The sequence below is a fragment of the Chenopodium album genome, chromosome 23 (genome assembly GCF_948465745.1).
Source record: "Chenopodium album chromosome 23, dcCheAlbu1.1, whole genome shotgun sequence".
Lineage (NCBI taxonomy): Eukaryota > Viridiplantae > Streptophyta > Magnoliopsida > Caryophyllales > Amaranthaceae > Chenopodium > Chenopodium album.
This window is the reverse complement of record NC_137856.1, coordinates 33,940,692-33,967,039: the sequence shown is the minus strand read 5'-3', so window position 1 is coordinate 33,967,039 and position 26,348 is coordinate 33,940,692. Positions and strand designations below refer to the sequence as shown.

The window sequence follows — 26,348 nt, the reverse complement described above, 5'->3', positions numbered from 1 at the left end:
GTACAAAATACAAGTAGAAAAAGGGTTTTCCTAAAAAAAAAAAAACAAAAACAAAAAAAAAAAAAAAGAAAAAGAAAAAGAAAGAGGGTCTTTTGTGAACACACACAAAACAAGCACATTCAAATTCAAATATAAAACCCTCTTTTGTCGTTCAGGCTTTCTACAATTCCACCGTCGCAGTTTGCAGCAATTTTTACTCTTCAAATTCAAGGTACCCTTCATCCCAAAACTTAATTTTCTCCCATTTTTCAGAATCATACTTTATCGTGAATTTACATATTCATGTTATTTTATAGTTTTTATATGCTTCATTATCTACTAATTTCCTTTTTTTCAGCGAAAATGAATTATTCTTGCTGCCCCATTTGTGAAAACCCGATACCCATTAACGAAATTGAATGGTATGATTTATTGATTTTATTTGTATAATAATCTTTATTTCTGGATTTAGCTGTCTTATTGTTAGTTTAAATTACACTATTAACGTGACTATTAATTTGGGATGAAGGGAGTATATTTCTTCCGCATTTCGAATATTGTTAGGTAGACTATGAATTTGTGGGTGTTAGAAATTTAGTGAAATTTGAAGAGAATGAATATGGTGCAGGCATGTGAACAATCACTTGGAGGATGATGAATTTGCCAAGGATATGGAATTAGCTCAGCAAATTGCACTTGCTCCTCCAAGCCCACCTCAAATTGTGGGTATTTCTATACTTTTGAATCAATTGGGTTGTTTTATTTGCTATTTATGTTGTTTGATTCATGAAATTTATTAGAGCTGCCGAAAATGGAGTTGATTTTGTTGGGTAATGCATGGATTTGACAGGCATGATTGCTTTTATGAGCCTGGTTTTTATGATATGTTAGGAGGGGGTGTGCATATATAGATATATTGTGCCAGAACATTGTAGCTTAAATTATTATCAGAATTCTTAGTGATACAAGCCTCTTAGGTCGGGTTTTCTCTTTAGTTGGGCTGAAAATGTCGATTGTTTTATGCACCTACAATAATATCACATACCCTCTTATAAAATTTCATTTTTCTTGCTATAGCCTGACTTGAATTGGAACACACTAAGTGACTCGATAAATGCACAGGACTGTAGGAGTAAAAGATGGAGTAAATTAGAGTTATGGTTTAAAAATAACGGGGATATGCTTGCGTGGACTTATTTAATGTTGTTATTTTGAATATTGGATGAACTCTTATGATTATCGTGATTCCCTAAGCTGTCGAAGCTTAAATTTTCCATTGTCACCTTTCCCGCCCCTCAAAGAAAAAGAAGAAAAGGTGGCAGGTATTAATCTCACAAACTTATATAAGATTCCTTCTGAATGTGCTGTCTTAATTGTGTTAATACTTATTACGTGTGCATAATACATGTCTGCAAGACGATAATTATTTTAGATGGATTTGCAGGATAGAAGCTTCTGTTTGGATTTTGATCCCGAGTCAGTATTTGAAGAGGTTCCAGAGAGTAGTACATCCAGGGATCTAAGGAGTGGAAGTAGAAAGAACGAGCCAACAGATATTGATGTACAGATTTGCTGTATTATAAGCTTACAGAGTAAGGCAATCTTTTATAAGGTTGAATCAGGACTAATGACCTTACTAAAAAATTGCTTGGAACTTGAAAACTCTACAAGTGTACTCTCAGGTTATGTTGATCATTTTCAAAGTACAAGATCAGAGGATATGGGATGGGGTTGTGGATGGCGCAATATACAAATGGTTAGCTCGCACTTACTTATGGAAAGACCAGAAGCAAAAAAGGTTTTATTTGGAGGTTCAGAATATGTGCCAGAAATCGGTTCACTTCAAAAATGGCTTGAAGTTGCCTGGCAGAGGGGTTTTGACATTGTTGGCTCAAAATTTTTCAAGGGGGAAATTTATGGATCAAAGAAATGGATTGGGACAACAGAGTGTGCGGCACTCTTATGTTTTTTTGGTCTTCGTGCGAAGATAATTGATTTTGATGGCAAGGGTAATAAGAGGGATGTAGGGCGAGTTCATGGACCTATGGATAGATTTGTTGTCAGAAGGGACATTGACGCTAAGGAAGGTCCTGCTAAGTTTGGTGATGGCTCTACACAGAATAGTAAGGGCTATCAAGCTTTGATTGATTGGGTTTGGAGTTACTTTTCTGAACAAAAGCCAAAGGAATCGCGAAGACGTGGGGTTGTTGTTACAAATAAAATGTAAGTTTCTAGTTTGACTATTCTGATAAGTTATGGAACTATCAAGTCTTCATTTTATGCTTTTTTTTTTTCCCTTCATTATTCATGTCTTTGATTAATTCGTGTGCTATTTGAATAGGCCGTTATATTTTCAGCATCAGGGCCATTCAAGGACCATTATTGGGATTCAAGCCAAGCATCAAAACAATGGGCAGCAACAGTACAACTTATTGGTATTAGACCCTGCTCATGTAAGTATGTTCCTTAGTTTTCTTTTTGTCTGCATTTGGTGGCCATATTAAAAACCCATAACTGTTTAGATGGTGTGATTGCACTCTCTTTCCTCTTCACAAGCCCTGAACATGGACTTTATCTCATACTCAATATTTTTAACATAATTCTAAAGCACAATGGGTAATCAATGGAACTCAGAATTTGTGAATCAGCATGCTTAAGTCTGCGCACTCTGAACACCAAACTCCATTCCAAAACATCCCTGTAAACCAAAATGAAAGTAAAAATTTGCCTCAACTCTTGGTAGGCTGTTGCATCCATAACATCAAGCACTATCACAAGAACTTTATTCCATAGCTGGAAATTCCTACTACTTCATCAATGGGCCCAACTCTCACACCCTTCGTCGCAAGCTCAACACCTCTAAAAATAGAATCCACGCTACCTGAAAAAAACAAATTATTGTGCTTTACACCAAGATTCTGAATTTTAGTCACCAAGAAATACACACTCATTTAAAAATTAAAACCAGCATACCACTGTTTTTAATATCATAATAGTTTCGTGCACAACAATCTAGTGAACATAAAATTTGTCATATGGTTTACTGTTATGTTTTCATCTCCATGACATGAAATTTGAAATAATTCGTCCAATTAAGATTTAAGTGTGTTACTTTCAGAGACATGAAGATCACCACTCTACTTTTGAGAAGTAGACATAAACTTGCTGCACTGGTTGCCAATAAACTATCTTATTCCAAGTCTCAATGCACAAAGCCTCCAATCTCTCCGTCTTCAATTTCTATAAGGTTGAAATGATCAATCAGCAAAAATTTTGAATTTCAAATTTGATATCCTGCGGAAGAGTAATGCTGAAAATTTTATACTATAATATGAAGGCTTTGATAAAATTGTTACTCCCTCCCTCTTAAAGTAATTTTCACACTTTTCATTTCTGTCCATTCTGATCTTTATGTCTAATTTGGTTATTAAAGGTAGAGTAGCATTAAAATCATATTTGCAAAATCATATCTTTACAAGCTAGGATTAGTTTTCCTAGTTGTACTATGTTTTGATCTACATGATTTTAGGCTAATTATTTAGCTTATAAAACATTCTTATGAGTTGATAAGAATCAATTTTGTTGCTTTGAAATTTATGAAGTGTTATGTAGGCTTGTGCTTGTGTATTTTTGGAGTTGTCAAGGATTAAGCTTGTGTTGCTTAGTGTTTCTTGACCAAAACTCAAGATCCCAATCCTTTTAACCGAGTTTTCTTATGGATTGGACTAGATGAGGGTTACTTCATGCATGTGCTGGTTGGGGATTGGCTGTGGGCCTATGGCCCACTTCCTAGTATGTTTGGGATTATAAGTCTCTCTAGTTGTAGAAGTTCAATCTGTTACTTTCTAGACTTAATCTTTGCCTTTTCGTTTCCTCACCTTGCGAGATTTTTGTCTTCCGCTATCTTCATTTTTCGCATATTTCATGGCATATGCATAACTGCACAACTGGTCTTTTCCATTGCTTATTTGACTTGGTGGTGGTTTAATAGATTAATATCTAAAATATCTCTTCATCCTTATCTTGAAGGTTTCATCTCCACTAATCCAAGTGCTGTTATGGATTCAGATCACTACTAATGTGCTTATACAAATGTAATGGATTCTGATTACTACTACCTCTGTTTTTATTTAGTTGACACGTTTTGACTTTAGCACTATTCACACACCTCTCTTTGACCGTGTTTTGTGCTTTATACGTAATGAAAAATATAGTCATGTGGGATCTTGTTAGATTCGTCACGTTATATACTTTCAAAATATCAAATTTTCATAATTTTTGTTTATTGATAATTAAAGATATTAATGATTGAATAAGTGCATTGGCAAACGTGACTAAAGAAACGTGTCAACTAAAAAGAAATGGAGGAAGTACTAATTTGCTCACACAAAACAACAGGAAAATCCAGAGAAAAGATTGATTCTTTGATTGCAAAGATTATAGTTTTTTTATAGTCTTGTAGCTTTAGGCTACCACTCTTCAAGTTAGTGATCTGTAGCTTGAGGCTACCACTCTCCAAGGTAGTGACTTTAGGTCACAAGTCTCCTAAAGTTCTCATCCCTATTACTTGCTTAATCCTTTATTAACTCTCTCTAATTATGTACATGGTTTCGATCTCTAGGATGATACTAGACTGGGCTTTTGTCTCATGTGAATAGATGACATCTCTCTCTCTCTCTATTTATACTAATTCTGATGACTATCAAGGACATTATTTGCCTTGCGATGTTTATTGTAACAAAATGCACTATTTTTTTTGCAGGAAACAGAAGCTCTGGAGAGGTCGCTGAAAGAAAATTGTGGATGGCAAAAATTTCTGAAAAGAGGTCTTCATACTTTGAGGAAGCCTCAGTATCAGGTATAAGCAAATCAAGTGCTGCTTTGTTTGAGTTATCCATTTGATGATTTGATCTATCTTCTGATGTAATTTTTATTTCTCTAGCTGTGCTATGTTGATCCTGGAATTGCACGGGCGGAGGAGATTGATCAGCTGAAGAATTTGACTAGTGTTCTGATTGAATGCTAGATGGAATCATGATCTGTGTGCCTCTTACAGGTTTCTGCCTTGTCCCCCCTTCCTCTCTGACTTCATATGCTGTCAACATGCTTTCTTCCCCTTGCACTCATGCAGCTGGATTTAGTTCCTACAAAGGCTTGAGGGCCTTTCAGCAATTGGGATTGCTGATAAAATAACTTATCTTTTCTGCGCATCTTAAAAGCTTTCAAGTGATTTATCAGTACTTGTTCAGTTCAAAAGCTTATTCAAAGGCAATGAAGATTTTGATAAGATTGAGTGCAGTGGCCTTGTCTCCTAATGTTTGTATCATGTGTTAGAAAGGTGTATTGTCTTATCCTGTTCTCATTCTCTATTATGGAGTAGCTTCTGCTTTACGGTGTAGACAACCTGGTTTTTGTGCTGTGCTTATTTGATGGGTTATATACTGGTAAGTTGGATTAGTTCAAGAGGAGAATGCAATAAAGTTGCATTGGAGGTGTGGATTTATGGCTGTTATTGGGGCTTGGATTTATGGTATCAGCGTTGGGTTAGATCAAGAGAGATAGGATAGGAAATAAGCCAAGGCAAGCCATCTTCTATTTTATGAGTGAAAAACATGAAAGAAAAGCCATCATAGCAATAGTGGTTGAAAAAAAAAGGACGTGATGATTATGATAATTATGGTGAAGAGAAGTACCTCAAAATTTCCAAAAAAAAAGTGTTGTAGATATGTGCAGAGAGAAGTTTTCCGAAAGTATGACATTGGTGATGTGCACCAGCAAAATTGTGTGGGTGATGAGATGTGCATCACAAAATGATGTAAAAATTGACAAGAAATATGTCAAAATATTGAAAGAAAGAAAATTGTGGTGTTGTCACAACAATATCAATTTCCCTCGAGATCAATCAATCATTGTAACTTAATTTGAAGCAAGGGGGTGTGTTGAAATATTTGCTCCAAAAATGTATGTATAGGAACATGCTATCCTCAGTGATTAGTTTGTGTTTGTGGAGCCAAAGGCTAGTGGGTTAATTTTAGGCATGATCATGGATTATGCTCCTTCCTTTTAGCTTAGTTTTGCGCTATGTATGTGTTGCTATGTAGTTCATTTTCAATGGATTGAATACAAGTTTATATTATTCTCTCCCCTCTCTCATCTGTATTATAATGTCAACAGGGCTATTGAACTTATCTTCCATAATAAATTTAATGGGGCCTAAGAGTTAACGTTTACTGTGGAGTCTTTGCTTCTTTCTGTGTTGTGGCATCTGTTGTCTTTCAGCATGGACAGCTTGATTGACATGCTTTTCTTTCTTTCTTTCTTGTGTGTGTGTGTGTGTGTGTGTGTAAGGAAGCCACATAACTGATTACAATTTTACCATGTATTGCATTTCAGCTGCAGAATAAAGCTTGCTAAACAAATTTTATACACACATATTTTTCTTATAAAGTATATAATCCAAACTGGGAAAGAGTTAATCAAATATTATGGAAACAGTATAATTTGTTGCTGTTGTGCTAAGAAGGGTCTTATGGTGAACAGCGTGCATTCTTTAATGCATAGCTTCAGGATGAAAGCAAACTGTTGATTTGCTAGAGTTTGTCACTTACTCTGAAGTCCCTAACAAGCCTCAATTCTGATGCAAGGAATGTTTCGAATGATGTCGATGTCCTTTGCTTCTGCTGTATTTTCATCTTTGATTTCATGTAGCCTGCTGCTAAATGACTCTGGCATATCCAGAACCTCCAGTTCTTGCAGGTTGATGTACCTTAACCCTTTTGGAAGCTCTGACAACTTCCGACAACTAAATATTGACAGTCTCTTCAAATGTGGCATTGCACCGGCTTCGATTCTCCATTCCACCAAGTTTGGCAGGTGTGAGATTTGAAGCTCCTCGAGTTTCAGGAACATATTTGAACTGCAATTCCATTGAGTCCCCTTGTAGGAATTCCACAGATGAAGAATTTTTAAGAGAAGAAGGTGCCCCAGCTTTTCTGTTGAATCATATTTTTCTAGATGGGAGAAATAAAGTTCCAACTTGACTAGTGATGGTAAGAGTTTGAAGTTGTATTCCTCTTTCAGTCTTCCAATAAATGCAAGTTTGTGTAGGTTTTGACAGGTTTTGAGGTTTTCTGGAAAAAGCAGCTCACATTGTCTTGCCCCATGCCAATCCAATTTCAGTACCTGAAGCTGTTTGGGCTCTTGGTTTAGCCAATTCACCACTGCCTCTAACTCTTTAGTGCATGAAATGTTTACTATCCCCAGCTTTAAGAGAGACGCATTTATTTTACCCAAATCATCTGTTAGCCAATCACCGCCACTGACACCCCATAGTATCTGCAAGTCCTGTAGAGTGCTGAGATCTAGTTTCCTCATAGATGAAATTGCATACGCTGGTAGATATACATGTCGAAGTCTTGTCATATGACACAGAACATTGGGCAGTTGTTTACAAAAACTAGGCTTTAAAGTGCCAACATAATCCAGGGTTATCAATTGTCGTAAGTTCCCAATGGTCTTAGGAAGTTCTAATACCCCAGTGGCCCTTAATCCCAGGTAGGTCAGGAATGTCAGTTCTCCAACTTGTTCTGGAAGAGTTCTTGTTCTGATCCCACAAAGAATAAGTACTCTGAGTAGCTTGAAATGCTTGTGTATTGGCTCCAAGCTAGTCAACAAGGTATCATGCTGAAAATAATAATGCTTTACTGATAATCCATGTTTCCCAAATTGAACTAAAGTTCTAAGTTTCAAACTCTGTGTTGGATATGTATTGAATTTCCTGCAAAATAATAAGTTGTTGACTGATAATTTGCTCTCATGATGTTATCAATGTAATAAAAAGATATCTTAGATGATTTATGACTGATAAGTGGTCATGCTGAGTCCTTTTACCCAGAAGAATATGAAATGACATGTGATTGGTGTTGTTTAAACATGTAGGGGGAAGATCAAAGTATTATTGGAAGTTTTAGGAGGAGCATAGCATGCTGTATGTCAATGATAAATGGCTATTGCATCTTTAATTAGCTCTTGTCAGTTTAGGTTCAAAAGAAAATAAAATGTCCAGAGCAACAGAATTTGGAGAATAGAGAGAAAAACCTTTTCTTAAATGTTTTGTGCTGTATGTGAGTTGCTAGCTGTGAAGGATCTTATTCACCTACTTGGAATATCAATTAGTTGCAGGAATACTATACACAGAGCAAATCTTTTATTAAGTGTTTTGTGCTCTATATGAGTGGCTAACATTTAATAATTTTTATTCATCTACTTAGCAATATCAATAAGTTACAGGAATAGTACTCCCTCTCGCCTCCATCATTTCAAGAATGGCTAAATTAGGTTTACACAAATAATTGGGTGATGAACGAACATGGGTGAATTGACAAAATGATCCTTCTTTAGTGTTCATTTGATTAACAATATAGAAGTACATAGATAGTTCAACTTCCTAAGATGTTGAATTCTATGACTCAATGAATCTGAATGTTTGTGAAAAACACTGGAACTAGTCCTCCCTGTGTTTGTTTGGGAATGTGGAATAGCTTATATTTAATGTTAGATGAAAAGATAAATAATGGGAATATAGAAAGAAATTGCACTGAAACATCTGAAAGTACATAATGCAAAGTTGGAAACTTCTAGAAAACAAATAGGCTGTCCAGGTATTGAAAGATGCTGTTTTGGAAACACTCTAGAAATATTATTAGAATTTAGAGTACTCTATCCATATGTACCATCCCATTAGATTGTATACGTTGACTTGTAAATATAATTAGGAGTTTCTAATTTTGCCTTTCACAAGTAAAGATAGTCTTATGTAAAGTCTTGCTCTGAATAGTCAAATTGGATGTCCAAATGTGGAATGTAGGACAGTCATACTGGCCTATTGAGATTTTAGTTTTCTTTTATTTGGTGGATAAGTAGGGAAAAAAAAAAGTTATGTTAAAACTGTACAAGTAATAGTGAGAGTGCTTTGAGGTCTGGATTGTATAAACTCATACATTTAGGGCTTAACTTGTAAATTTGTGTAAAAAGAAGCAATTCATACCCGGGATGTATTGCGGTCCGTCGTAGAAGCATTTCTCTGGTTTGAGGAACATCATCTCTGGAATGGGTTGCAGGCTGAAGCAAAGGCTTATCCTGTGTGTGGTGATAATTATAAAGAAATCCTAACTCTGCTGATCTTGTGATGGATACTTGATGAATCTTGTCGTGCAAATGGATGGTTTTCATTACTCCAACATGATTTCTCCTCACAACTTGAATGAGGCACCTGCAAGCTAATTCCTCTAGGTACCGTGCTGCCACATTTTCCAAAGTCTGCTGTGTACCAGATGGAGAATTTAATGTTACTAGACCTTCAGATAGCTTCATCCTAATCAGCAGTCCAGTTGAAATCTCAGAGTATGGTGGAAAGAGGCTGAAGTAAAGGAAGCATGGCTTTATGTCATTAGGAAGATCATGATAACTGATCAGTAGTATGTTCTCTAGCGCCTGATCTGACCATCTTTCTTCTAAATATAAGGAACAACTCACCGTATCCCATTCTTCAACAGTTTCTTTGGTGCTTAAAAGCCCTCCCAACATAACTATAGCCAAAGGTATGCCTTTACAATGACCTAGCATTTCTCTTTTGATCATTTCTCCATTTGATTTTCTATTGAATTGATCAATTATCTGATCTATGCTTGGTCTACATTTTGCATGATTTAAAGCTATGCTGCAAAGTAAATCCCAACTTTCCTTTTCAGGTAGAGGTTGCATCTCATACAAGGCGTATTTTAAATTTGAGTGCTTAAAGGTTCGAGGATTACCAACAGTGATTATTATCTTACTTGGGAGGAAGATTTTCTTTATGTGAGCTTTGGTACTCTGAGCTGCAAGCAAGTCACATACCAAGTCTTCGCCCATGCCATCTAGAACAAGCAGATGATTTTTTTCCTCTAGCGCACCGAGTAATACATCTACCAATTTCTTCTTGGATTCTTGTATGCTGGGAGTGTTTCCAGTGGTTTGTGTAATGATCAGACGCAATGCATCTTCAGCATCCTGCTTTTTGGGTATAGTGATCCAATTCTTGTGCTCAAAATGTTGTTTGACAATTGCATGATTATACAGTTGTCTAGCTAGGTCTTTGTTGCTACCAGAACCATCCAAATCTCTGATGGAAAACAGCGTTGGTGGTTCCCCTTCCCCTGTTAATCTCCTTATTAGATGATCATCATCTAGGAAGTCCTCACTAGTTATAAGGTCTTCATTCTGTTGAAGCTCTGTTGGAAGGTTGTTGGTGATGATTATTATCTTGTTTCTATGTTTTGTTTCATCAAGTATAGAATGCAAGCGATGCGCTAAACTTTCTGCCTTTTGCACTTGGTCAAGTACAATTAGATTAGGCGGTTTTGCTAGGAACTCCTTAAGCCTTTCAGTCAATTTGTCTAAGTTTAGATTTTCGTTAAATTCTGGGGGGAAGGTATCGACTTCTTTTAAGATATCAAGAAGAATGCTTCTGTCATCCAATCTATCCTCCTCTATAGTTACCCATTTCCTAGCATTGAAGTGTAGTTTTACTCTCCAATCAGCATAAATAGCTTCAAGGACCAAAACGGTGGCATGATTTGCAAGCATGTAAAAGATACTTGATTCATGGACCATTTTGGCGGTTAGCTTTTGAGCCAGAGAATCTGCATTCTCAGATGATCTAACAGTATACTCCTTATTCTTGTAGGGATTACTGAGAGTAGCTCGAGTTGTAACTACTAATTTGCTTTCACCATGCAAGCCTTGGATCATGGGAAACAAATGGGTGGAGAGATTATCTGGATCTTCCACATCATCTAGAATGATAAGATATGGCCTCTCTTTTAGGGTATTACATATCTTATTCACCAACTCCTCTGCGATCATGTTGCTTTTTGCATCTTCATCCTTCTCTTGAATTTTTCTCAAGAGTTCGAGAAAGATACTTTTAGCATCCTTCTTTTCTGATACTGATGCCCACACCACAGATTTGAAGTATTCTTTGATTTGTCGATGGTTGCTGAGCTCTGTGGCTAGGGTGGTTTTTCCAGAACCTACTTTACCCACAATGTAGAGGATGTTTTCTGTGTCTCTGCTCCGAATTATTTTCTCTACCAGAGAATTGATCACTTTCTGTAAGCCAACTATCTTGTGGGGATAGCTGGTAGTTGATGGAATCTTTCTCAACCTTTGGTCGGTTGGTTTCTCTTTTGGTTCTGAAACATGGAATTTCTCTATATCTTCTTCTGCCCTGTGCAATTTCTTTGTTATGCCTTCTATTTTCTGGATTTGTTGAAGGGCAATTTGACAGGATGGTCGGCAGACATACTTTTTTAAAAAGCCATATCTTTCACTACGTTCATATTCAACCTTGTTGACAATATCATCAATCACATCTTCAGATTCATGAGCCATTTGCACCAGAAACCTGTGTATGTAAACACATTTAGATATTACAATTTCTAGACTCTGATAAGTGTTATTTCAAGCTCAGTTTTTGTAGACATACCTTCTGAGGAAGCTACAACCTACTCTGCTTTCAGATGTCACGAATTTTTCAACTTTGGTCTCAAATCGGGTAGCTGTTTCTGTGAGTAGTCTGTTTTCATCTGCATGGTCAAGGTAGCATGTAAGATTATCGATTGATGACAGCAACTCTTCAAACTTATTCTTAACAGACTCTGATATTTCTGATTTCTGATTAAGTAATGTTTGAATGCGCCTAACAACAACTGTAACAGTGGGCTCTGACATTTGGATTCTCTCCACCTCTCTATTTTGATTGCAGAAGTTCTATTTGGATCTAAAGTTTTTGTTCCCCATCTATGGCTGTCACAAGCCCAGGAAGAAGGAATATCTGGTACACTCTTTGTCCTACGTCTCAAGCAAAGGTAAGTAAGTATCCTCTGCTTTGCAATATGCTATCTTTAATTCCTTACTTTGCATTGATACTTTAGACATGTACTGTCTGAATAGGAAAAGCCAAAAGCAAAGGGAAGGCATAAAGTCATAAATTTCCTTATGATAGAAGAATTGATAACTATGTATGACTTGCTTTTTAGACACTATATGGATATGTTTTTGCTTCTTTTTTAGACTGTTCAACTCAACTTATTTTGAATGAATTTATATTATATTATCAGACTTTATTCAATGTAATAGACGTTATTTTTCATGTAGCAGAATAATGTGAGTATGTCAGAACTTATTTCACTTTAGCTTGTGTGAAATTATTTGTGATCAAATAAATTGAGAAAAATAGACCTAGAAATAAAGTTTTTTATTGGCATCAAGAGTACAAAAGTGTTCTTTGGTTGTTTATTGGAGTAAATAGAAAAGTTGTCCGTTTGTCTTTCAAAAAAAAAGAGAGAAAAGTTGTCCGTTTGTGTACCTGGAATATTATAAGTTAAGTAATTGTCCAACCCTTGAAGTTTTCTCTTTTTAGGTTTTTTAATGAAAAAAGAAAGAAAATATCTGTTATAGAAACCAATTGCACCAACATCATGTGACAACGAAATAGACGAAATGTATAATGTTTTCTTCTATTATCTAACGACCCAAACTTTTCAGGTTCTAAATTGGTCCGGACCGAAAAAATGGACCGGACCACCCGGACCGGACTGAGTCCGGTCTTCAGGTCTTGAAATTCATTTTTTCGGTCTTCGATTCGGTTCAAAACTGTATAAAACCGGTCTTGGACCGGACCGATTTTTTTTATTAAAAAAATGCGTGAAACCTTAAATAACGGTTTAAATTATCCTTAATAAGCTTAGAAAACTTGAACTTTATAAGTTTTTTTTTTTACTAAACATACAAAAAAAAAACGTAAAAATGACGTTAAAATATAGTTTTTCATTTATTTTTTTTGTGTTTTCCATAAGTTTATTAAAATTTAGTATTCTTTTTTAAAAAAAATTCTTAAATCGTTCCAAAGCGGTCCGGTCCGGGTTTTGGACCGATTCTTTCGATCCGGTGTAGGTTCGGACCTAACTTAATTGGTCCAGTTTTCGATTCTTAAAATTCTAATTTTCAGTGTTCGATCCAATCCGGATCGATCCTGTCCGGTCTTGGACCGATGAACAACTCTAGCTATGGGTAACATCCTTTTTAGTAAGAGAAGTAGAAAACCAATTATTAAAGCAAAGGTAATGAACTGGGCACAAGTTTTGCTATTTAAAGATCTTTTCTTTACGTTTCCATCGTCCTTTACATCATTATTTTGTATAGGCTCAAATAACCTATACTCATCAATAAAAGTACGCCTCCCAATGATTGTTGATTATTAGTCCATTTTCTTTGCCATTGGACATTCTACCCCTCATTCTTCTTAGATTTTGGTTCTGTTCTTTTATAACTTAACTATCTATGTCAAATCCATTTGTTGATTATTAGCCCATTTTCTTTGCTATTGAACTTTTTTATTTCCCCCTTCAGTTTTCTTAGATTTTGGTTCTGTTCTTTGATAACTTAACTAGCCATGTTAAATCAATCAAATTCTCAATCTCAAGTTAGCCTGTCGGGCTTGTCCGAGCTTGCTCGCTTGGATAGGCCCCTAACCATCTCTGACATCATGGACTTAGTGATACCTAACTTACTCGATATCACTGCTTCCACACACTTTAAATACAGTGAGATGCAATTGAGGCGGGTAAATAAATTCAGGATGGATTTGGAGCACATTAATGACCGTTTCAAGGCTTTGGAACAGCATGCTGACGAGGATTTTAAAGCGCTCTTGCGACAGGTAGCCGATTCGAAAGCTGATGTATCTAGACTATTTATTGATGATTCCAGTTACTGGCAGCTTGAAGAAAACCTTAGAACGATCAAGAGGTATGTGCCTTCCACTGGATTCAAAGATCATAAGCCTTGGGGTCATGAACATGAAGAGGAGCACATAAAATTGGCAAGTTATCCCTCTGGCCTGAACCCCTTTTTTGAGAAACCTGCTGTTTTTAGGCGGCTAACTCAAAGTTATGAACTGCTTGATCCTTTACTTAAGAAATGCTTACTGTGTTTCTCAGCTTTCCCAGAGGGTGCTGAGATCAATAAGAGGACTGTCATCTATTGGTGGATTGGAGAGCAGCTGGTTGATCCACCGACCGGTGATGATGGTGAGAAGAAGGGGCATGAAATATTGAGAATGCTAGTTGAGCATGGTTTTCTTGAGGAAGTTATTATAAAGGGTAGGGTGACAAGTAGATGCAGGCTTCGTCCTTCTATTTATCCGGTATTAATTTACCTTGCTCAGGCTGCTAGTTTTTTTTATCATCCCGATGACAGGGAATATAATGATGATAATCTGAGCTATGGAAACAAGCGTAGGGTATGTTTGGTAGAAACATCAAATTTAATCTCCTCTTCCTGCTTGAAGTATCTAAAAAGTAGCCGGACCAAAGATCTTAAGTGCATAGAAACATTGTTTAATGTAAACAAGTGCTACATGGATATAAAGCTCCACTGGTTCTGGAGGATGAAAAATATGAAAGCTCTCTATCTGGGGAGGTGCGATTCAAAGTCAACCCAATACATTGGAGTGAAGTCCTATAAGTTCCTTGCAGGACTAAAGCATATGCAGGGGTTGAGGCTTCTGAGTCTTCAGGGGGTGTCAAAGATCGTAAAACTCCCAGATTCAGTTGGTAAAGTTAAAAGTCTAAGAATTTTGGATCTTAGAGACTGCAATAACATGGAGGAACTGCCTGATTCTATCAAGTCGCTTGGGAAACTAACACACCTGGACTTGACAGGCTGTTAATCTCTTGCTTGCTTGCCCAAAGGAATATCCTCCCTCGTCGAGCTTCAAGTCTTGAAAGGGTTTTTTTTCAGAGAGAAGCACCAAGATAAGAGAAGTTTATGCTCTTTTCAAGATCTTACGAGGCTGAAGAAGTTGAGGAAATTGAACATCACCAGAAGCCTTCAGAGTTTCCCAGAAGATAAACACCTTAAAGCTCTTGATGAGATGACTGAGCTTCGCAAACTGACAATCGAATGGCAAGGGTTGTTCAGTGGAGGAACTACCATGCCCCTACTAGCTCTTGATAAAGATCTTGGCAATTGCTTGGGGGGTCTGGAGAAACTTGACCTCCAACATATCCCTTACAAACGTGCACCAGCATGGCTAGCACCTGATAAGTTAAAAAATCTGAAAAAACTGTACATTAAAGGAGGTAGACTAGAAAAATTGGGTAAGCATCCAGGTTGGGAAGTAGAAACATTGCAATTGTTGCACTTGCCCGGACTGAGCATGGAATGGACTGCACTACAGAGCTGTTTTCCAAAGCTTAGGTACTTGGAACAAGTTAAATGTGATAAACTTACTTCCATCCCGTGTAATATTGAGGGCTTTTGGCAAAAACTCCCATAGGAGATCCATCCATATTCTTTAGCACAATGCTATGGGATTCTACATAGTTGGCCACTGATTTTATTTTCCTACTCTGTTGGGGGCGACTGAGAGGGTGTGAGGGGTGTTTAGGCAGAGGAATAGGTACAATGTATCATAGTACTCTCTTTAGTTTAAAGAATTAATAATAAACTGGGTTTCCTTGGCTTTTAGGTTGTACTAAAACTGAGTAGCTTATCAAACTGCTTGCTCCATTTATTTACAGTGAAATAACAAACAATTATTGTGTAAACATGGCAAATGTCAGCTGAAATTAATCTCATTTGTCACAGGACACTCAAATTTGGACTCTCTACAAATGCTGGACAAGCTGGTTAGTGAAGCTCAGAGAATAGATATCTTAAAAATTCCTTTGGCCCTGTTTGGTAGTAAGCTTATTGGGGGTATATTAGCTTATTTGACTAACTTTAGCTAATTGACTAGTCAAACAAGCTAATACAAGTGTTTGGTAGTAAGCTTATTGAAAGAGTTTATTCCACTAAATAAGCTCTTTTTGAAAAAGCTCAATTTAGGAGCTTTTTCAATTAGCTTATTCATTAATTATTGTGAAATGACACTTATAACCTCATTTAATTAAAAATCCTATCTAAACTACCTACCCCACAATTAGCTTATTGTTCATTTAACATATTCAATAACCTTTAAGCTATCAGCTATTTACCAAACACTTTTATATAATCAGTTAATACAATAAGTTAGTCAAATCAGTTAATAAAATCAGCTAGTCAAAATCAGCTAACTCAATCAGCTTCAGCTTTCTCCCAAACAGGGCCTTTATCTTTGTCTGAGCAACATGTTAAACTAGCCTAGATGCTGCAAGATTGTCATCATGTACTAAGCTGAACTCACAACTTTGGAAGCAAATATGAAAGCAAAAAGTCCCTCCCAGGGCATGCAACTTCATTTTGAGGGTGATGACTGAATTGAGGTGCTGTAACATAATCGGGAATATAGTGGATGATTGCTGGTGGGATCTATCATATGATGATTGAATGGCAGTGATTCAAGAGTTGCTGGGAAGAAAAAAAATGGCGGCAGGAAGTTCCAGCGAGCTGATGTTATGTCTTTTATACTGTATATGGTATGTCAACAATGAATGAAACAAAGTAACAGCAGATTTGAGTCAAAAAAAAAGGGTGACAGACTGACAGGGGTTCATCCTGGCATGAGGCTCCGCTGTGTTCTATGGAACAGGTACAGACTGTGGTTCCTGCACCAGCAAGGTTAGACCATTTTATATTATAAACTAGGAAGAGCCTGAGGTGGCTTAGCGACATGAACCAGCATGCAGTTGTGTCATACTTTCTTCATCCCTTTTTGTTTGCCTCATTTTTTCATTTATTTTGTATTTTAGGCTTTTTTATGTGTCTTTTGAGTTTGCCTCATACTATAAAAGTCCATGGAAGGACCACCATTGTACCCTCACATTCCCTACCTTTGAACCCTCCAGTTTTCTCACCCATTCAATCAACAAATAAAAAGTTTCAAAACCCAAATAGGGCAAACAAAAAGTTATTGAGAACTACATAAGATTTCCTACAAAAAATTAGGAAAACTTGAGGTTCCTTCTGGGGAACTGGGCAGTCATGAATTCATGGTAATATGAAAAATTAAGAAATTTTTGAGGTGGTTCATGGGCCAACATAACCCAGCTGATGGGCTAATCGGCTGGTGCTACTGCCGTTGGCTGTGCCACCCGAAGGCTGAAGCTTGCTGGCACAGCCCACCGCCATGCTTATATGCACAATCTTGGTTATCCTGTGAGGTGGGAGGTGGGACATAATATTATTCTGTGAAATACAAGTAATGCTGGAACTTTGTCTGACCCAAAAAAGGCAAAGAAATGTGTAGGATGTTGCACATTGGGGAAGTAACTCTTTAGGAAAGTATTCGAAATAAATTCTCTACCTCCCTGGTAAGTAAAATACTCCTTACTTTATATGCCTTGATTAATAAATTGCGGATTAGATAATCTATTCTTTGCCCAACCTTTTACATTCCCTTGTAAACAATATACTTACTTTTCTGAACAAGTCTTTGCTTTTCCACATGAGAGTCTGAGACACTACTGTGAATGTCGCGGTGAGGGGTGGTTATGAAATTGACTGTAGTTCAATTTTTGAAGGGACTATGGAAAACCTGGGACATTCAGATGTTTGTTATGTTCAGCCTTTTCCTGCAGTTAATCTTAATCTCGTTTGCTCCTTTAAGAAAGAGAGTGTCCCAACAAATCCTGCATTCACTTATTTGGCTAGCTTACTTGTTGGCTGATTGGGCGGCTGCCTTCACCATCGGGCTCATCCAGTATAAAGGCTGCAATGATGGTGAGAAAGTTACCAAGGACACATTGTTCTCATTCTGGGCCCTGTTCTTAGTCGTGCACCTTGGTGGGCCTGACACGATTACTGCCTTAACCATGGAGGACAACGAGCTGTGGCGTCGTCACCTCCTGATATTTATTGCTCAGTCTGTTGCTACCTGTAATATATTGTACCGCAACCCCCCACCTGATCCTCTGTTGTGGCTGCCAACAGCTCTTATTTTTCGTGTGTGGTTTGGTCAAGTATGCAGAGCGCATTTGGGCTCTTTACCAGGCTAGTCTTGACACGTTTCGTCGTTCCATCCTCAGGGATCCAGATCCAGGGCCCAATTACGTCATGTTCATGGAGAAGTATGGCCTGAAGGAAAAAGATGGCTTCAACCCAAGGATAGAGACTGTTGCAGAGCCTAAATTGAAGCATGACCAGTGTAATTCTGAGGTTAGGCTTAGGCAAAAGAGTGGACTCCAAGGTGTTCAGGTGGTGAAAAAAGCCTACCGTCTCTACCAGAGGTTCAAAGGTTTGATTGTTGATTTTGAATACAGCTTCCGGGAGCGCCAAAAGAGCTTACAATATTTTCTCAGGCATGGCTCTGAATTCTTTTATGCATACACATGTTTGTCGATTTCAGTGTATAGTGCCCTATTTGTTTAAATGATTTTTGCTGCACATGCATGAATTTTGTTTGTGAGAATAAGTTCATTTAAACATGTTAATTGTTTCAATTGGTTTAGGGCTTGATCTTATATTTTTTTTCCCAATAACAATTTATATTAAGCTAAGCTTGATTACACATGTATGTCCACAAATTATATTGTGCTTGTGTGTGTTTTTAGAAGTTAGAATTGTGCTTCCAGTCCAGAGCTTGTTCAATGTTGTGTGTGTATGATTGAGCTCATTTTTTAGCTGAATGAAATACACACTTATCTTTATGTATTTTCTCGTATATTATTTTTGTTGATCTTTATTTATTTACTTGTCTTCAGCTTGGAAGAAGATGATGCCTTCAGGGTAGTAGAGATAGAGCTCAACTTCCTCTACGATGCCTTTTATACCAAGGCGAGCATTTTACATCAACGTATTGCATATTGTTTACGTTGCTGCTGCCTCAGTTTTGGTTTAATATCTTTTGGAGTCTTCTTCTTTTGGGATAATGATCGCGACAGGTCAAAAAAATCGCACATTAAACCTCGAGATGTCAACATTACCTACACTTTACTTGGTGGTGCAGTTGCCTTGGACCTCATTTCGATTCTGGTACTAATCTTCTCTAATTGGACTGTTGCATACCTGGTAAAGGATTACAAAAAAAACCAAGAGAATTAGTTTTTCCCACGCTATCACAGACAAAGTGCTCACTTTCAGGAGTAGATACTTGTCTGCCTTCCCTGAGGCGCCTCAAGTTTCACAGTTCATTTTCCGTCCATGGTCCAACTCTATCTGTAGGTTCAGCCTATTGGAATACTATCTCAACATTCGGGGTCCGAAGACCAACCAGCTCCTTGATATTTTGGGCCTTAGGATGATATTTGATGATTATAAGTATGTAGATACGTATACGCTCAAGCAGAACATGAAGAAACTAATCTTCCAGGAACTCAAAAAGAAGTCCGAAAACATTGATGATCCGAAGATTAGGGCTGGCAAAAAGTGACCCGACCCGAAAACCCGACCCGAACCCGACCCGAAAAAAGCGGGTTAGGGTTGAGATTTTCGACCCGAAAAGTTAAATGGGTCGACACGAACCCGAACCCGAAATTAAATGGGTTAGGTTAAGGTTGAAAATCTCAACCCGAAAACGACCCACTTAACCCGAAATAAATTTCAGCCCAAAATCAGGTCGGGTCAACCCGAACCCGACCTGATAACCCGAACTCTTTAAGTATAAAAAAAAAAAAAAAAAAAACCGTAAAAAGCCTATTAGCCCAGGCCCAAATTCATAAAGAGGTTAGGCTTCCTTATTCAAAACCCTAAATTCATCTTCTATTTCCCCTCATTTCTTCAGCCGTTTTCCCAAACACTTCTCTCTCTTTAGTTTTCTCTCTCCTCAAAACCCCTAATTCCCTAAATCCATTCGCCGTGCTTTACCATTGTTGAATTCGAGTATTTCATCATCTCCTTCACGGCTTGACTCCTTCACTCTTCCACGAGACGCGTTCCTCAATTCCTCTCCTTCAATCATCCATCAAGGTATCTTGCTTCATAATTTATTTTCTTTTTTTTTCTAATTTTTCTGATGTTAATTTTATATTTACCTGATTTCGTTTATTTTGGTTTTTACACGCTAATTTTCGTATGTTATTACTAATTTTTGATGTTAAATGTTGTTGTTTATGTTATTATAATTCTGTTTTTGCTAATTTTCGAATGTTAATGCTAATTTTTATTGTTAAATGTTGTTTATGTTATGGTAATTCTTGCTAATATTTGTTGTTTATTTCTGTTTTTCATGAGCATGCATGTTTTAATTTAGATCTTGGCTTACTAGTTAGATCTAGTCTGATTTAGATCATATGCATGTTTTAATGTTAGTGCCTGCATATATAACTATTCTATTTTTCGGAAGTGCAATATTTGTTGTTTATTAATGTTGTTTTTCTTTATAGGTTTGGCAGCAAGAAGTAGCCACCCATAATCCCATATTCAATTGGAAATGTTGTGTGAACAATTTTGAAGCTTGAGGTGGTGTCCGTGGTGAACAAGGATGTCAGGCACAACATCGCTCGATCTTAATCCAAATGAAAAATCTATTGCATTTTCTATTATTGTTTGAGGACTGTAATTTGTGTTATAAAAAAACTTTGTTTGTAATAGTTAATTAGGATTGTTACTTTGTTAAACTACGCCATTTAATTTTGGTTTGATTTAAAACGCTTAACCCCTGAACAACTAGTGTTTAAAAATGAAAACAAAAGTATTCAGGTCAATTTTGGGTTAACCCGAATCTGAATATATCAGATTTGGGTCGGGTTAATTTCAGGTCAAAGAAACCTGATTTTAACCCAAATAAAAAATCAGGTCAAATAAGGTCAATTTCGGGTTGACCCGAACCTGAAAATATCAGGTTCAGGTTGGGGTTTTCAACCCGAAAAGTTAAATGGATCAGGTTCGGGTTGGGGGGTAGCTGACCCGAAATCAAGTGACCCGAACACGAACCCGACCCGACCTGATCCGTTTGCCAGCCCTACCGAAGATAGCCAAGTACCTCTGCCGTGTTCGTGGGGACTGGGTTCTCGATTCTTATGGTAAGATAATCTTCTAATTATAGAATGTTGAATTTGTTTATAGTTCTATAATCTTAATTCCAAACTTATCTCAGCTCAAAGCTTAGCTTAGCTTAGCTTGCAATCATGTTAGCTGAGTTTCCATATTTCTAGAATTGCTTCCCAGCTGCATGAGGGTGGAAGCTATGAAAGTAAAAGAGTGACTTTTCAGTTAATTTGAGCTATAATTGAATTTTGACCGAGGATAATTAACATGTATGTATATCATTTGTTCTAGCTACAGATACGTCAGTCGATAGAAAAGAGGTGTTGCAACTCAACAATTGGATTAAGGAGGTTGATTATGGTGAAAGTTTGCTCTTATGGCATATAGCTACTGAGATCTGCTACAATATGGACAGGTTTCGGCACAGTGCAGACCGTGTCATGAGCAAGGTACTTTCGGATTACATGGTGTACCTGCTGGTGATGAAGCCGATGATGATGTCCAATGTGGCAGGGATTAGTGACCTCAGGCTTCAAGACACACAGGCTGAGGCTTTAAGGTACATTCTGGACATCCTCCCATACATGAATGATCAGAACGAGGTCAGTAGCATGCTCCCCCCACTGGACTTGTTGTGCCGAAGCATGATGAGTATACCGGTAGTTGATCATGTCAAATCAAGGGATGTGAAGGGGAGGAGTAAGTCGGTGTTGTTTGAGGCATGTCGATTGGCCAAGAAGCTAATGGCATTGCCCGAACAGGTTAAGTGGGAGTTGATGAGTAGGGTTTGGGTGGAATTGCTTTGCCATGCTGCTTCCCAGTGTAGGCCAACCAACCATGTTCAGCAGGTAAGTAAAGGCGGAGAGCTTATTTCTGTGGTTTGGTTATTGATGACACATCTTGGATTAGGGGAAAAAATCTACCTCGAAGAAAGACCCACAAAGCCTGTGCTCGTCGTAGGTGAGTAAATTACTACATATGTATTCGTCCAAAAAAAAAAAAAAAAAATTACTACATGTATCTTGGCCGGAAATAAAGTAGGGGGACTAAGATTTGAACCTCAAACCCCCCTCAAAACTAACCACTATTTCACAATATTTGAAAAGTATAATAGGGTTGATTAAGTTTAATTAAATTAGTCATAAAAATTTAAACAAGGCAAGGCCTCGATCAGCCATAGGGTTGAAATGTTTTTTTTGTGTATCTTGTAATGTACTCCAACCTAATCTTTTGAAGGTTCGATCTTTGTCAAGTCTTTGCTTGCTATGATTTGTTGTATATTCATGACGGTGATACAACCAAATGTTTGAAAAGCATGTGATAACACAACTTGAATTGATATCCTTCCGCTTTTTAAGTTTAATCATGTTAAATTTACGCTATTTATATTTATTTGTCGAGTTTTATTTTTGATAATATTTTGTTAGGAAGAACAGTCATATGAAGTTATTCATTGTGATAATTTATGAGTAGTCAACAAATACATTAATCAGTTGTTCATTCCAATACTTCATTCAAGATTTGTCTAACGAGCATGGTCAAATATGGGCTGGCAAACAAAAAAAAAAATATGGGCCGGCAAACAAAAGAATATATACAGCCTTGCTATTCCATGAAAACAGGCAGCAAGAAATCAGGAATTGAGGAAACATGTTTATATAAGAAGCTTTCTTTCATAGCTTTTTTTTTTTTTTTTTTTTTTTTGAAAGAAGCTTTCTTTCATAGCTTATTCTTCATATGAATACAAATTTGATAAAGCAATCATATTGTACAAAGATTTATTTTCTTTGACAACCAAATTTCATTTAAGAACGGAAACATAAACAAGAAACATGACTTGGAAAATCTGTGTACAATTTTGAAGTCGTAATTCCTACTCTTTAGGTCTATGCGGCTTAAAGTTTGATTGTACTCTTATTTCAGAATAATTAACACACCTCCGTTTCTTGATCACATTAGTTCAAGACATGCTTTTGATTATTTCACCTATTTAGGTTGTTACACACAAAGAACAAAGGATAAAAACCACAATATCCTCCTTTAATTTGTTTGGTGATTGACCTCGAACACCAAAAGTTCAATATGTTAGGAAACATTGTCTCGCTCATATGCAACCTCGAGAAACTTCTTAAGAGATTACCCATCCCAACCTTGTTAGTATATATTATACATTAAATCTTTAAATTAAACTGGTGTATCACTTACCTGTTCTCTCACAACTAGTGTATTTGGGCCCGGGCGATGCCCCGAGTCATTTCCTTTTTTTCTTGTAATTAAATATATTATACATATTAATATTATGCATTAAAAGATAACACAAAATATCAAATAGCTTGGTGGTAAGACACTTAGTTCTAGAATTAGAGGTTGTGTGTTCAAATCTTGTGGAGTATTTTTTTTTAATTTAATAATATAAGTGCATGATATGCATGAAAAATATATGGAAAGGAGAGCCACGTGACTTTAATGAGTGGGTAACATGGCGTAATAAGAAGTTGAGTGGATGATGTGGCGGAATGAAGGGATCTAGTGTCACATACACTTTGTTAAGAATGTCTTTTACTACTCCCTCCGTCCCAAAAAGAATGACCCATTTGCATTAAAACACCCACCAATTTGCTACAATATTTGTGCAAAATTAGCTTCCCCACATAAAAATTTGATTTTCCATATTATTTTATTACTTTCTCTCTCTATTTTTTTTACAAACCCCATGTAAATTTATCTTTCCAATAAACTTTTACTTCTTTTTACTTAACTTCCTTAATACCCGCGTAATCAACCCAAGTGGGTCGTTCTTTTTGGGACGGAGGGAGTATATTAGTATAGATATCTTTAATTAATTACTTTACTTTATATACTTAGCTTCCTCTGCTCACAATTTTGTGCAACAAATGATATTATAATAACCCTTTGTTGCACATAATTGTGGGTGGAGGAAGTAAAACAACTCATTACTTTATGGTTCTCACTCAACATTAAAGTCTTAAATGAGTGTGTCAATTAATCCCAAACATACACTTTAAATATATATTCAACTTAAAACATTACAATTTGCAACACTTGGGTTTATTTAATATTATAAAATTTGTTTCATCATGTAAGTTACAAGTAGAGTGCCGAATTAAACAATCCCTTGCCTTCTAAATCATACTAATAATGTCTTCGATATGAAATACATACACCAAGATTAATTTTATTGTATAGTAACATCGTAATATTTTTGTATGATGATCAAGACTAGCTACTTAAATACGTTACTCAACCTACGCACCAAAAAATAATTAGATGAAAAAAAAGGAATATATATAGTTATATACCCCTATGCTATACTTCATGAAAACAAGCAAAAAAAAAATAAAAATGGAGGAATATATGAAAATGTTCTTAGAGAAGACAAATTTTTATAATGAGATAGTGTTACCTAAGAAGCTTTTTTCTTTATTACCACACTTCTTGAGCTCTTGGCTTCGAACAACACTTTGTGCATTTATAATCTATCCTATAGCTGCATTTTTCTGCCTCGACTTTTGGAAACGCTATGTTTCTTCCTCTAAAGGTAAAGCTACAAGGCTATAGACTAGCGACTTTATGAATGTCAAAAACTTATATGTAACGAGTGTATTGTAAAAATATGTATATTCCATTTGTGTATTCAATCATATGCTTCTTTGAATTCAATTATGTGTACTCATTCTAAATTATGTAAATTTTAGCTTTGTAAAGTGGTGATTTTTATCTTATAATAACTAAACATGTTGCATGCTACACATGGTGAGTACTAACTCTTTTGGATGGTTATGTAGACACAATGCCTTCAAAAAGAGCTATGATATCACAATCAATTGGAGCTCTAGTATCAATTCCAGTTAACACATTGATTTCGACGGTGTTTGAGTGGATGATTGAAAATGGCTGGACAAGATGTTACCCTCGGATTAGTGATGTGGGTTGGCAATGTTATGTGTTGCATACACTTACATATCTCTTTGCTGTGGAATTTGGGATTTATTGGGCTCATAGATTATTACATGAGATCAAGCCAATTTACAAGTATATTCATGCACCTCATCATCGTTATAGTAAGGAAATCACGCTTTCTCCTTTTGCAGGTAAGTTATTCATTTCAAATTAATTCCAATTCCATGCAAACTTCAATCCTGTCAAATAATAAATTAAATTAAATTACGACGATTAAAATAGTATAATAATAATAATAATGTGATGCTTATATGTATCAGGTTGGTCTGGTCACCCGTTGGATGGAGCAATACTAGAAACTCCTTATGGTTTAATATTAATGTTTATGCCTATTCATTTCACTACATTATTAGTGCTATTTCTTGTCGAAGCAGTTTGGGGTGTTATCATACATGACGGAAGCGACTCAAAAGTTTGGCCTATTATGAGTTCTAATTATCATACCATTCACCATACATCAGGCCATCACAATTATGGTAATTATACCATTATAATGGATTGGTTATTTGGGACACTTCGCCACCCTAAGAGTATTGCCAACGGTAAAAGAGTCCAATGACTATATTACTGATATGTAATATCAAGAAATTACAAAATTTTAAATAAGACCATCTTACTATTATAAGACCAACTTGTAGATGGGTTGTGCCAAGAGGCGAGAGAAAGTGGAGTAGGGTACACAAGCTTGCAAAGTTGCAATAACTCTCGAAAGTGGTCTTATGATACTAAACCTTTTTGTCAAAAAAATTTCATGCTTATTAGTTCTTCTTGTAGCTTAGTTTCAAAACTAAATAGTGTAGATTGATTTGTTGATAAATCAAACTTAACTAGCCTTCTGGCCCGTGCAATGCATGGCTTGTTCATAGAAAATTGCATTGAGAGATGAGTGATTGAAATACCAATAAATGATTAGAGTTTAATATGTAACTGAAAATATAATTAAATAAATAAATAAATAAAAAATTTGGGACTTTAATTTGAAATGAGACTTAACAGAAAGAAGATGGAAGGACTAAAATCAAAGAGAGAAAATAAAAAGGTTGAATTAAAGAGGGGAGATGAAGATAAAGTATTTAATGAAAGAGTTAAGAAGAATTGTATAATTAAAAATAAAATATATAAAACGACATGTGGCACATTGAGTTGAAGAAGATGATAGGGAAGTGTAATAGAATGATGTCATATGTTTTTTTTAGTTTGCTTTTTTAAATACTAATAAAGTATAGATCTAGATTTTTTATTACAGTACAATACTACATATATGATTTTTGATTACACTACATATATAAATTTAATGCAAGTACTTCAAAGGTGGTTTATTGTTATTCTCGAATTTTTGCTCAATAATACTTGTTCAGTTCCTATAGTATTGCAACATCGTCATCATGTGTTGGATAAGCTAGTAAGACACATGGGTTAGTTGTCGGTCAACACCTCGCTAG

The 26,348-nt window shown here is 36.3% G+C and overlaps 3 protein-coding genes across 3 annotated transcripts; all 3 read left to right on the top strand.

Annotated features, from left to right (window-relative positions):
- Window positions 1-137: 137 nt before the first annotated feature.
- On the top strand, window positions 138-6,253 carry LOC145608009 (ubiquitin carboxyl-terminal hydrolase mug105-like). The gene is made up of 7 exons (XM_081663609.1): window positions 138-211; window positions 338-401; window positions 608-701; window positions 1,424-2,202; window positions 2,321-2,432; window positions 4,742-4,837; window positions 4,922-6,253. The coding sequence occupies exons 2-7, from the start codon at window positions 343-345 to the stop codon at window positions 5,003-5,005; spliced, it is 1,224 nt and encodes a 407-aa protein (XP_081519735.1). The 5' UTR covers window positions 138-211; window positions 338-342; the 3' UTR covers window positions 5,006-6,253.
- A 15,079-nt stretch (window positions 6,254-21,332) lies between these two features.
- On the top strand, window positions 21,333-21,893 carry LOC145607437 (uncharacterized). The gene has a single exon (XM_081663087.1). The coding sequence runs from the start codon at window positions 21,333-21,335 to the stop codon at window positions 21,891-21,893; it is 561 nt and encodes a 186-aa protein (XP_081519213.1).
- A 2,395-nt stretch (window positions 21,894-24,288) lies between these two features.
- Window positions 24,289-25,465, top strand: LOC145607436 (delta(7)-sterol-C5(6)-desaturase-like). The gene is made up of 3 exons (XM_081663086.1): window positions 24,289-24,484; window positions 24,732-25,037; window positions 25,167-25,465. Exons 1-3 carry the CDS (start codon window positions 24,289-24,291, stop codon window positions 25,463-25,465), a joined length of 801 nt encoding a protein of 266 aa, XP_081519212.1.
- Window positions 25,466-26,348: the final 883 nt, after the last annotated feature.